The 12654-nt window shown below is 53.7% G+C and overlaps 1 protein-coding gene across 6 annotated transcripts in view; it reads left to right on the top strand.

Annotated features, from left to right (window-relative positions):
- Window positions 1-12654, top strand: part of DCTN1 (dynactin subunit 1) — a 66350-nt gene extending 53696 nt beyond the window's left edge. For 4 of the 6 annotated variants that reach the window (XM_088128808.1, XM_088128806.1, XM_088128807.1 and 1 more), the window contains 21 exons: window positions 465-543; window positions 1659-1818; window positions 1933-2037; window positions 2231-2422; window positions 2827-2943; window positions 4123-4275; window positions 5032-5192; window positions 5281-5449; window positions 5710-5778; window positions 5965-6027; window positions 6104-6253; window positions 6355-6516; window positions 7004-7135; window positions 7323-7451; window positions 7619-7761; window positions 9759-9925; window positions 11136-11269; window positions 11408-11597; window positions 11680-11756; window positions 11968-12057; window positions 12152-12654. In XM_088128808.1, coding sequence (XP_087984934.1) covers window positions 465-543; window positions 1659-1818; window positions 1933-2037; window positions 2231-2422; window positions 2827-2943; window positions 4123-4275; window positions 5032-5192; window positions 5281-5449; window positions 5710-5778; window positions 5965-6027; window positions 6104-6253; window positions 6355-6516; window positions 7004-7135; window positions 7323-7451; window positions 7619-7761; window positions 9759-9925; window positions 11136-11269; window positions 11408-11597; window positions 11680-11756; window positions 11968-12057; window positions 12152-12289 — 2780 coding nt within the window. In that variant the 3' untranslated portion in view covers window positions 12290-12654. The remainder of the gene's footprint in view (window positions 1-464; window positions 544-1658; window positions 1819-1932; window positions 2038-2230; window positions 2423-2826; window positions 2944-4122; window positions 4276-5031; window positions 5193-5280; window positions 5450-5709; window positions 5779-5964; window positions 6028-6103; window positions 6254-6354; window positions 6517-7003; window positions 7136-7322; window positions 7452-7618; window positions 7762-9758; window positions 9926-11135; window positions 11270-11407; window positions 11598-11679; window positions 11757-11967; window positions 12058-12151) is intronic. The other 2 variants (XM_088128810.1, XM_088128805.1) reach the window with 1 other exon arrangement.

The following is a 12654-nucleotide window of genomic DNA, read 5'->3' as shown; positions in this document are numbered from 1 at the left end:
AGGGGGTACTGCTGCTAAACCAGAGGTCAGCCCGCCTTCCCATTCACCGTGTGGTTTGCTGGTGAGCCCTGAAGAGTTAAGCTGGGCTACAAGGGTAGTTCAGTGCATTGTGGGAACCCATCATAAAAGGTTAATTTGTTTGGAGATAGGAGATTTGGGTCGCTCCCTTATGACATTCCAGAAATTACTAAAAACCAGATTGTTTTCTCAGGTCTTAGGACAAGGTAGTTGTGTAGCTCCTTTAGTTGGTTAGTTAGTTTAGTTTTATTTAACTCAAAACTGGCCATTTGCCCCTCTTAATTTTTGAATGCATTGTTTCTTCTTTAAGTTGGGAGCTGCTCAGTCACCGACGGGCCAGGCAACCTTGAAATTTAAATAGACAGTGTGAACACAACTATTGTGTTTTGTTAACCACGCCTATGTGCTGTGTGAACTCAGCTTTTGTGTGTGACTTCCAACTCCAGGTTCTGAAGGTGCTGCCTCCAGTTACCATGTCAAGCAGCTTGAAGAGCAGAACGGCCGACTGAAGGAGGCCCTTGTGAGGTACCCACACATGCTGCTTGGTGATGACACTACAGCAACCCTGAGACAGATCCTTCTGCTCCTTTCTCCTTCTTTTTTATAATATTTTTATTAGAATTTTACAACATAGTAAAAGTATAAAAAAATGAAAAGAACAATAAGAAAAAAGAAAAGAAATTTAAAAAAACAAAGAAAACATAGAATTTTGACTTCTGCCCTTCTAACCATCTTGCTCTTTCCTCCCTGTTTGACCCTTTCTAATCCCCAAATCCATAAATCAACGATTCAGTCTTTTCTTCTTTCAGCAAAAAGTCCATATAAGGCTTCCAGTCTTTTAAAAAAGTGTTTATCGTTTTTTCCCTGACCAAACTGGTCAGCTTTGTCATTTCTGCAAGCTCTGTCAACTTTATAATCCAATCCTCTACGGTGGATATTTCATTATTCTTCCATCTTTGTGTGTACAATAATCTTATTGTTTATATTTCTTTTCTAGTTCAGCATCCATAAAACCCAATAAAAACAGTTCTGGTTTCATCATAATATTAATATGCAATATCTTTTGCATCATAGTATGAATTTGCATCCAAAATTTCTTTGCTTTTTCACAAGTCCACCATACATGGTAAAACGTCCCCTCTTCCTTTTCACACTTCCAACATTTTTGACAGTCAACCGGTGACACAATGTAGATTTAACACCAGTTCCCCACATTTTCTCCCGTATGTCTGTATTTATATTATAACCAAAGTTTGCAGCCCATTTCACCGTACAGTCTTTAACCTGTTCATCCTCTGTTTCAAACCTTAAGAACAATTTGTACATTTTAGCTATTATATGATCATCATTTGTACATAACTCTATTTCAAAGTCAGTTTTCTTCTCAATTCCAATTCCAATCCCTCTGCTCCTTTCTGAGGAGGCAAGTTCCAGTTCTTCCTGGATGTTGCAGGAGGAACAGAACTGGATCCAGAGAAGCTGGCGAAGGTTGGATGAGGGGATAGGGAGAGGCAGTCTTCTGCCCGGGTGCCTTTCTCGATCAGGGCAAGAAGCTCCCTTCTTCTTTGGTTTTGGAGGAGGCAGAAGCTGCTTCCCTCCCTAACCTGTGTGTGACTCCCAGCATCTTTCTGCCATGAAAGGATGCGGGACCTGTCTGCCTCAGAGAAGCAGGAGCACGTGAAAGTTCAGAAACACGTGGAGAAGAAGAATGCAGAGCTGGAGTCCCTGCGTCAGCAGAAGGACAAGCTGCAGGAGGAGCTGAAGCAGGCAGAAGGGACCATTGATGAGCTGAAGGAGCAGGCAAGTCAGCCCAGGAGCCTTCAGGCCAGGCCCAGCACCATTTTGCTCTGGAAACTCTGCTTTAGAGCCAGCAGCTGTTTTATCTGGTCCCCTTAATTTGCACTCCCGTCCCAGGTGGATGCTGCTCTGGGGGCCGAGGAGATGGTGGAGACGCTGACGGAGAGGAACCTTGATTTGGAGGAGAAGGTCCGTGAGCTCCGCGAGACAGTTGGAGATCTGGTGAGAGCAAGCAGAATGGAGCCTTGCTTGAGGTGGGGAACTTGAGTGGATCGGCCGTCCGATCCGGCCCAGCTGGCTCGGAGCCATGGCTGATGCAGAGAAGAGCCTGCTGTGTTTCCTCTCCCATGCCGAACCCGGGGGGGGCTTGCTTGCAGTGCCTGAGGGATCAGCTTTTCCCTGGCCATTCCTGTAGGAAGCCATGAACGAGATGAACGATGAGCTGCAGGAGAACGCGAGGGAGACCGAGCTGGAGCTGCGGGAGCAGCTGGACATGGCAACGGCTCGAGTCCGTGAGTCAGAGAAGCGGGTGGAGGCAGCGCAGGAGACGGTGGCTGACTACCAGCAGACCATTAAGAAATACCGGGAGCTGACAGCCCGCTTGCAGGTATTGGCAGGCTTCGGGGGGGTGCAGAGAGAGGCAGGTTAGGGTGGGATGGGTGGGTGGGTGGAGTGAGAGAGGCCTGAGCACCAGGAAAGATGCTTGAGGACCTGTGCGGAGCAGGAGTTGGAAATCCAGTCAGAGGCTTCCTCTCTCTCTTGTTTTATTTATTTACATTTACACACACACACACACACACACACACACACACACTGCTTGAAATATTTCAATCCCAGCTGTTTGAAATGGTTAATAAAAATAAGGAAGTTGAAAATGCAACACACAGCATAATAGACGTTTACACGTTTAAAACCCCAGCTTTAAGCCCACCCCTGGAGGTTTCCCAGCCAAGGCTGAATGGCCTCGGACTAGAAGATGCGCTTTCGTGATGCCGCCTTTCCACCTTACAGGATGTCAACCGAGACCTGATGAACCAGCAAGAGGCATCCGTGGAGAGACAGCAGCAGCCTCCACCCGAAATGTTTGATTTCAAGATTAAATTTGCCGAGACAAAAGCTCATGCCAAGGTATGGGTGGTCTCTGCCTCGTTCTAGTTCTGGTTCTGGTTCTGGTTCTGGCGGCTTGTGCAGGTGGGAGAGGCTGGAGAGAGTCCGTGTGCGCCTTGTGGGGATGCTGGTGAATGACCTCGCCCAGCAGCTTCGTGTAGATGCTGAATAGGAGGGGGGGCCCTAAGGCACTCCACAGAGGAGGGGCCTCAGGCTCGACCTCTCATGCCCTGCCAGCAACACGGTTGCGTTCGTTTTGTTCCAAGCAGCTTCTTCCTCCCCTCTCCTTACATCTGTTCTCCATTCGTTCTGTTAGGGGTTAATCTTGTAATAGAAGAGAGTTTCTGTAGCTCAGGGTTGAACTGTGGGGTCCTTGGTGCTCTCTGAGCTTGGCGGTTGGCTTGCAGGCGTTTCATTGCCCAACTGGGTCACATCATCAGGGCGAGTAATGCAGTGCAAACCCTACACTCACTCACACTGATGATGTGACCCGGTTGGGCGTGAAATGTCCGCAAGCCAACTGCCAAGCTCAGAGAGCACCAAGGACTCTTCCACGTGAATCCTTTAACCTGTCTTTATACGGGCCTTGAGCTTCCTCTTTTTGCAGTCATTCTAGTTACACTCTAGTTCCTTTCATATCTTCCTTTTCTTCGATGTTCTTTTCTTCCAAGATCTCAGCATGCAATCAGTAGTGCTTTTTGATTCACTCATTCTCCATGTGTGTTTACAAATAAACTAATTCTAAGCAAAGACTGCCTAGTCACCGTTCTCCTTCCCTCTTTCCCTCCTTCCCTCTCTAGATGTCCCAGGCCCTTTATCTGTACTCTCTTGCCTCACTGCCACCCATCCCTTCATGTCACCTGGTAGAACATTTTTTTTACTCTGGATCTGTGGTGGGAAAATGCCCACTTTAAATGAGGGACTAAAGCGATTGGCAACAGCTGAAACAAAGTCCCTTTATTGGCATGCACAGCTAGAGTGATCACTGGGCTCCTCACCAAAGAGCCTGAGCAGGTCCAGGCATATAAGTGGGCACCTGAACTTGGGGTAAAGAGAGGCCGCCCAGAAGCCAATAACGAGGTGGAGCGTCATCCTCTCCTGGGCGTAGCTAACATGGCCGTAACCATGGCTGACCCTGAGCTTGGGGGCCGAAGAAGGTTCATGGGGCTAGGCAACCATCAGAGAACTCTTGCCTTCCAGGCCATCGAAATGGAGCTGCGCCAGATGGAGGTGCAGCAAGCCAACCGGCACGTCTCCCTGCTCACTTCCTTCCTGCCCGATAGCTTCCTGCGGCATGGCGGGGACCACGACTGCGTCCTGGTGCTGCTGCTCCTTCCGCGGCTGGTGGGCAAGGTACTCGAGGGTCCCTGGTGACAGGCACTAGATTCTCCCTCCTCTGCTTCTTGGAGGCCCTGGTGCTCCCTTTCTTGGCTTGAGCTGCGTTAAAAGTTGTCTTTTTCATTCAAACATTCCCCTAAATATACGTGGTTGAAGAAGGCCTTGAACTGAATTCACATTTTAATAGAGTTTAAAATACTCTGCTTCGGATAAATCTATTGCTGATTTTCCTTCTCTTGTTTTTAGGAGGTTAGCTTGTTTAATCATGCACACTCTGAATGCTCAGCAATTCAAATTTGTTTTTTCTAATTACAGTGAGTGATTTTTCAAGCTGCTTCGAATAGGCAAATGAATATGTTCATATTTTTCAACAAAACAATAGATTTTAGAAAGCAGACGAATATTATAAATAATATAGTAGTAGACTATGCCCAGTAATTTCTTTAAGCTGTGATTCAGGGCTGACTCCCAGTTCTCGGAGAAGCACTCCCAGTCAGAGGAAGCCTTCTTGGCAGGGCTAGATCAGGGGGACCTGGTGTGAAGCAGTGTTGAATTGTCTAGGAGTGGCCCATGTCCCAAAAGAGAAGTGAGTCAGATCACATCTCCCATAAGCGCCCAGGATTCTGGCTACCAGAGATCTGCAGGTGAAAACAGGGCTTCTGGGTGGGCAGGGCCCTCTCTTGCCCTCCTGCCTCCTTGGCCTTGGGTAGAGGGTGGAAATAGAAGGGGCCTGTCTGCTGAGGGCCGAACGGCTCTGCCTCTCTGAAACAGGCTGAACTGATCAGCAGACAAGCACAAGAGAAATTTGAGCTGAGTGAGAACTGTACCGAGCGAGCTGGTCTTCGGGGGGCACCAGGAGAGCAGCTGAGCTTCGCTGCCGGGCTGGTCTATTCCCTGCTGCTTCTGCAAGCAACACTCCACAAATACGAGCAGTGAGTGGGCACGTGCCAGGGCCTGGGGTGTCTGGAAGGGAGCCTGAGAGGGGGCTTGGCCTGATGGCCTGTGCTTATGCCATTCCAGGGCCTTAAGTAAGTGCAGCGTGGAAGTCTACAAAAAAGTGGGAATGCTTTATCCAGAGATGAGTGTGCATGAGAGATCCTTGGATTTCCTGATTGAGCTGTTGCACAAGGACCAGCTGGATGAGACAGTCAACGTAGAGCCCTTGACCAAAGCCATCAAGTACTACCAGGTGAGTGTTGACGGCACAGGCCTCCCGGCCGTAGCACTCCTCCCAGAACCTGGGGCCATGAGGAGGGCCCTTGTGCATTAGCTCTGGCTCCTCTTCCTGCAGGCCCGCTGGGGGTGGCAGGGTCAGAGAAGGGCACTGCTGGCTGGTGTGTGAACAGAGCGAGGCCCATCCAGGAGTGCCTTGGCTGGCAGCTTTGGGTTCTGTGGGAGGAGAGCTGGGAAGAGCAGCTCCGGAGTGAAAAACTTTGCTTCCCCTCTCAGCATCTGTACAGCATTCACCTGGCTGACCAGGCTGAGGATTGCACTATGCAGTTGGCTGACCACATCAAGGTGAGAGGAGCTGGGTTCCTGTATGGGCCCCTTGCAGAAAGGGTTCCTGTTGAGGGGCTCAGGGCTCGCTGCTCCTGCTTGTCTCCTTGGAGGCAGAAAGAACAGTGCTCCATGGTGGGGGGCTCCCAAACCCTCTTGGTGGAGCCGGCTCTGCTCTGAGCTGAAAACGCCTGTGCTTCCTTGCAGTTCACCCAGAGTGCCTTGGACTGCATGAGTGTGGAAGTGTGCAGGCTGCGTTCCTTCCTCCAGGTAAGACACCTGCCTTACCCAGCCTGCAAGGCTGTTGCAGCCCGAATCTGGCTGACTTGTCTCTCCCTGTCTGCAGACTGGGCAGGAGGCCTCAGACTTCGCCATCCTCTTGCGGGACCTGGAGACCTCATGCAGTGACATCCGACAGTTCTGCAAGAAGATCAGGCGACGCATGCCTGGCACTGATGCTCCTGGCATTCCTGCAGCCCTTGGCTTTGGACAACAAGTGGGTGGCCTGCCCAGCCCTGCCCCACTGGTGGGGCTAAACGCTCCCCTGCAGAGACTGAGTTGCCTGTTGATGCTGCATCACGTTCTTCAATCTCACAGGTCTCGGATACGCTGCTGGATTGCCGCAAACACCTGACCTGGGTGGTGGCCGTGTTGCAGGAGGTGGCTGCAGCAGGGGCTCAGATGATTGCCCCCTTGACCGAGAATGAGGGCCTGCAGGCCGTAAAATTGGAAGACTTGGCCTTCAAGGCCAGCGAGCAGGTAAGGACGCTCTGCTTCCTTCAGAAGGAGCCGATCCAAGGTCGCTCTTTCCTTTCCCTTCCTCCATGCCATGCTTACCATTACAACCGAAGATCAGCATTCCTTCTGGCGAAGCTGATTTTCCCAATTTCGGCACAGACTGAAAGGTAAGGGCTCAACAGTGATCTCAGCCCCCCGCACAGTGCTAGAACTGATGGTGTGCCTGGGATCCTCTGCAGAATATCTGGCAGAGAGGTGATTCCTGACTCTCAGGAGGACCTTTAGCACCTGGAAGGTGATGAGGGGAAGGGCTGCCAGGAGCGTCAGCAGTTTGGACTGGACAGGGCTACTTCAATTCATGTCTCCCCTGCGGCTGTGCACTTGGAAGGCCACGTTGTCCCACAGTCTTCTGAAGCCTCCGGAAATGTGGGCATGGCACCTTCCTGCCATGCAAACTCTCTAGGAGGTGTTTCTCCTGGCAAGGACCAGCTTACCGACTCCTTTCCAGATCTATGGAGTGCAAGGCATCAGCCCGTATGAGTGCCTGCGCCAGTCCTGCAACATCCTCATTGCCACCATGAACAAGATGGCCACTGCCATGCAGGAGGGGGAATACGACGCAGACAAGCCCCAGACCAAGGTGAGTTCCACACCAGCTGCTGAGTGTTTGCAGGCAAGAAGGGAGCATGTACGCTGGAGAGCCTTTGGGCGTTCGCCTTCCCAGTTAAGGACTGCCTTTGGAGCTTGAATAGGCAGGTAATTGGCAACTCTGGGTTTGGGAGTTTATCACCAGATCCTGAGCAAATGATAGTCGATTCTTCTTGCAGCCTCTTCCTCCAGTCGAGCTGCGGGCAGCTGCGCTTCGGGCTGAGATCACTGATGCCGAGGGCCTGGGACTCAAGCTGGAGGATCGAGAGACTGTCATCAAAGAGCTCAAGAAGTCTCTTAAAATCAAGGTACGTTTGTCAACCTGCTTGCCCCCTGCCATTACTCGGCTTGGGAAAGGGGGGCGAGGTGGGGCTTGCTGCCTAACTCTACCAAGTCTGATGGGGCATCCCTGGAGAACTTCCTGCACTAGACTCAGGACCCTTGCTCACACCCTCATCTCTCCTCTGCAATCCAGGGCGAAGAGCTCAGTGAAGCCAACGTGCGTCTGAGCCTCCTGGAGAAGAAGCTGGACAGCGCCTCTAAAGATGCTGATGACCGGGTGGAGAAGATTCAGGCCAAGCTCAACGACACCCAGACTTTGCTGAAGAAGAAAGAGAAGTAAGCGAGGGGGCCTAGCACAGCGTCTTTTGAAGCCCATGGAAAGGGTCTCAGAGCGACTGATCGATCACTGAAGTGAGATGGCCCAATTTCAGATTTAACCGCTTAGAAAGGCCAAAGAGAGAGGGGAAACCCAGAGCAGTCAGAAACCAAAGTTTAACATATGTATGTCATAGTGGCCTGGAATATCAATCCAGTCTTGTGATGCAACCAGATCTGTGCCCCCATCCCGGGCCTGCCAGAGGTCATCCACAGGCGCAATCAGTGCCATCTCAGTACTATAACCAGAGCTGAATGCTGACCGAAATGGGCCCAGATAGGCCGCTTCTTCCAGGGTCCTCTGGAGCTGTAGACCAACCACCTTCTCAACCACCGCTGGGTTAGGGTTGCCACAGTGGCCGTGAACTCCCAGGCCACCTCTGTCCACGACCAGGGACAGTAGATGGAAGTCCCCCAGAACTGTAAGTCCGGGGAACTCCACCGCCAGCCGGGCCACGGACTCAAGCAGCTCAGGTAGGAAGGTTGCTGTGCAGCAGGGAGGCTGCTGGCACCCAAGCGGCAGTCCCTTCTGGCCCAACAGCCAATTCGGCAAGCAAGGCTCGGACCCGGTAACCCAGGCAACTGACCACGTCGCCGGGAGGCTGACAGCAGCCTTGGAATGCTTCTGCCTTCCATTCAGCATCCTTTGGCTCAGGCACCGGCTACATCCCCACCCTTTCCCCACCAACATCCACCAATTATCCACTCCCACAACCCACCCCATCCCCACCCGTTCTGCCTTCACCTGAGTGGCAGGGGGAAGAGCCACACAGAGCAGGAGTGATCTGGGGGCCAGTCTCTGCCACCCCTGTCCTTCAACTGGGGGAAAAACAGTAACAGTACCCTAGAAGACAACTCGCCCCTCCCAAATCCCTCCCCCAAAACCCCCTCAGACAAAAGTCCAACACGTGCAGGTACAAAGTCTCCAAATGGTGAGAGAAGGAAGGTCCTGGAATTAGTTTCAGTTAGAACAGTGAGCTAACTGCTGCTTACTGAGACGTTAGTCAGTAGTGACTGCTACCAACTAGTCAAATTGCAGAAAGATTGGTGAAAGGGATAATTAAAACAAACAAAACAAAAATCTGGAAACATAGCCCCAAAAACTGCAGACAGCTCTGACTGACAGAAGAGAAAACTCTCCGTTTGTGCCCTCGGGCACTGGACCCACAGGTAAGACACAGAGCTAATCCCTCTTTCCTTCAGTTAGAAGCCGGTTAGCACACCTCAGCTGGAACTGTTCTGCCCATGCCAGGCAGGCACAACTGCATGTCCTTGCTGTGGGTTTTTAAAAAGGTGTTTCCAAACCTTGCATAGGGTTCTGCCTGCAGAAAAGGACTGGCGCTGCTTAATTGCATGAACAGGAGCCATTAACATTACAGTAGCAAAACGGAGCAAAACAAAATAGCAATACCCAAGAACGTCAGCATTCAGTTAAATGGCAGAGTTGCTGCTCTGCAGAACCCAGGAGTTCCTCGCGTAAATGCACCCTGGGCTTGAGATCCAGGCATGGAAGCGTGAAGAGTATATGCAGATCAGAACCCCCGCAAACCAGCCTAGAATCTCCTCCTCTGTTGCCCCATTTCACTGCTTTAAAACTGAAATGCAAAGCAGAAAAGCACCCCCTTGAACTAAATTGGGGTAGTCCAGCTGAAGGCCCAGCACAGCCCCTGGTCCGCTCTGATCAGATCCAGAGTGACTCCTTAGTGAACTGCCCGTTCTGCTCCTCCAGCACCCAAGTGTCCCACCTAACCTCAGCCAGAAGGAGTCATCCTCTGACGGAGTGTCTTGTTCTGAGGCTAGAACAAAGGGGTGTGTTTGGCTTTGAGGGCGAGGCTCTGGAAGGGTTTCCTGCAAATGGTTTTGCTCCCTCCCCCTCAGAAATAAGGCCCCGGAGGAAGAGGGATCCTCCAGGGATGCCAGCCGGACTCAGTGCCGGTGCCGTCTCCTTCTCTGTGCAGGGAGTTTGAGGAGACAATGGACGCCCTCCAAGCGGACATCGACCAGCTGGAGTCGGAGAAGCTGGAGCTGAAGCAGCGTCTCAGCAACCAGTCCAAGCGCACGATCGAAGGCCTGCGTGGGGCCCCTCCCTCCAGCATTGCCTCCGTCATCTCCAGCATTGCAGGAGGTGGGTCCTTGGCTAGCGAGGCAGAGAAGCTGCAGAGTGGTCCCAGGGGCCTTGCTGGCCCGGGCAGGTGCCCTGGCCAGGAAGCGTTCGGCTGGCTGCTTTGCTTGCTCAGGCCATGGGATGGGTGGGGGGGAGGGGGGCACAGAGAAAGGGGAGCCACGGCTGCCGCCGCCTCGAGGCCCTGCCTAGGGACTGGGTGCCAGAGAACGGGTTTCAGCAGCAGGGAGGCAGCTGCAAATCACTGCTGGGCAAGGAGCGTCAGACGGAAGCGCCACTTTGGCAAGCGACTGGGTCTGGCTTCAGGGTGCCAAGGTGCTGAACTTTTGTGGGTGCAGCCCAGCTCTGAGGCTGCGGTGAGGCTCCACCCGCCGTATCGCTTGTGATCTATCCTGACTTCACCCGCGGATAACACAATGCAAAGTTTCCAGATAATGGCAGGATCCCCACCCCCATTCAAGGCAAGCACTTCAGGCATGAAATACGTTGATGCCTGTAAAAGGAGGCGCCCCCTGGGCTGCTTGTATCCCACCTTCCTGCTTCCAGGGCCAGCAGGGAAAACGGGGGCGGAGTGGCTGCTGTTTCCGGGCTCCTCCCTAATGGTGCTCCTTCTTGTCTTTTTCATGCTCCTGCTGCAGAGGAACAGCAGAGAGGTACACTCCTGGTGGGCGGTGCTCAGAGAGGGGAGGGGAGGGGAGGGTGGGGCGGCTGCTGGCGCGGGAGAAGGGGGCTTCTGGAGAGGGGCTGTGTAAGGCTGCCAGGCTCCCTTGGCCCTGTCACAGCAGGAGCAGTGCTGAACAAGGAGGAGGAAGCTTCCCCTGCCCCAGCCGGGGGCTTGAAGCACGTTAGTTGCCCTCCCCTCCCCTCCCCTCCCCTCCCCTCCCCTCCCCTTGTTTGCAGACGTTCCCTGCATCCCTACCGCCTGTTCTCGGGATATGAGAAATCTGGGCTGAGGGGCAGCTCCCGTGTGAAGCAGGTGCCCAATAAGGGCTAAAGCCAGACGTTTGGTCCTGCGAATGCCAGGCAGGGGTGTGGCAAGTTGTTGGCTGAAGCAGCCGCTGGGGCTGTTTCCTGGCCTCTGACTGCGCATTGGGCACAGGAAGTCGTCCTGATGGCTGTGGCCTCTTCCAGCCAGCGGACCAAAGCACAGGTGGCGCCTCCAGGGAGGCCTCCTCTGGTGACGGCTGCCTCTGTCTGCTCATCTCCCCTGCAGGTGTGGGTGCCGGCCAGGTGCTGGTGGGGGGCTCCGGCCCCGTGCAGGTGAAGGATTCCCCTCTCCTCCTCCAGCAGATCGATGCCATGCAGCTGTCCATCAAACACCTAAAAGATGAGAATAACCGGCTTAAGGTGAGAGGCGGAGGCAGCTCCGGGCACCAATGAGTGGCCTGCAGCTGGGCCCCCTTCCCGCTCCGTCCCTCGTCCTCTCGCAAACGCTGAGTCGCTGGGGCTGCTCTGAGCCACTCTTGGCCCCACCTTCTTCCTCAGGGTACCCAGATGAGGAGGGAGCTGGCATCCTTGCCCCCCCTGCACGTTCCTAAGCTCTCACTGCCCAAGGACAGGCAAGGGGACGAGGTGGTTTCCAGTTCGTTGTATCGCAAGACGAGCCGGCTGTTGGAGACCCTCTACCAGATGAGCGCCAATGCCCAGGTGGTGGACATCACACGGCGGAAGGCAGGTGCGCCAGGGGGCATGGGAGGAGCAGCAGCAGGGCGGCACCTCCCCTTCTTTCTTTCACCGCTCTCCCCTTCCTCCTCCAGCAGGCAGTCCAGCAGCTCAGCTCCTGGAGCAGACAACCCGCCTGGCATCACTGAGCGAAGCCATTGAGAAGCTGAAGGTAATCCCTGGGGGGCTCTGAGGGCGCAGATCTTCCCAAGGAGTGCTGAGAGAGATGGGGAGGGGGGCACTGTGTCTCTCTCTCTCTTGGCCAGGAGCTGCCCTGGGTCCCCCGTGGGAAGCCCTCGCACGTCTTCAGATCTTGGGTGGTTCAAGAGCGTGTCTCCGCCTCTTATTACAGGACTGACCACTGTGTTTCTCCCCTGCTCCAGGATGAAGTCAGGAAGGAGACGATCCTGCAGCACCCTGGAGCCAGTATTCCTACGGACTTCGGCACATTCCCATCAGTGCCCTTCCTGAAGGTGAGGGGTTTCACCTGGAGTCAGAGAGGGAGGCAGGGGGTGACTTGCTGCGAGCCCATCTTGCATCCCTCCCCTGCTCTTCTTTTCTCTCCAGGCCAGAGAGGAACAGAAAGACAGCACTGTCTATATCGGCCGTGTGACCTTCCCCTGCCAGCCAGGCCACGGGCAGGTGCACAAGCTGGTGCTGACGCCAGAGCAGCTGCACAAACTCCACGCCCGCCTAGTCTCTTAGGAGAGCCTTTCTCGCACGGCCCCCCCCACCCCACTGCCTCGGCACGGCCGCCTTGGAGGCTGCCCTTGGATAGGATTTGGGGGTGGGCAGTCTTTCCGGTCGCACGGAGGATGCTTGGCCGAGGGGGGTCGCTTTCATTAGGACGAGATGCTTTGTTCTGCAGCTCTCTTCACAGCCCCAGCAGCCGCTGGCTTCTTTTCCTTTCCTCTTTCCACTGTTTTTGTTAAGGATCCTGAACAGGTTTCTTGGTGGGAAGAGCCCAGAAGTCTATCTGCCAGCTCTATGAGGCAGACATCTTCTTGCACGCTGACTTCCTTGGAGGACTTGAGATAAATAAATGCACAAATAAAGCTCTCTGAAACCAA

Source organism: Python bivittatus, unplaced genomic scaffold (genome assembly GCF_059951505.1).
Source record: "Python bivittatus isolate LINGU-HERP-01145 unplaced genomic scaffold, Pbiv_v1 ctg000740_np1212, whole genome shotgun sequence".
Lineage (NCBI taxonomy): Eukaryota > Metazoa > Chordata > Lepidosauria > Squamata > Pythonidae > Python > Python bivittatus.
Note: the sequence above shows the minus strand (reverse complement) of the source record. Positions and strands in the feature narration are given on the sequence as shown.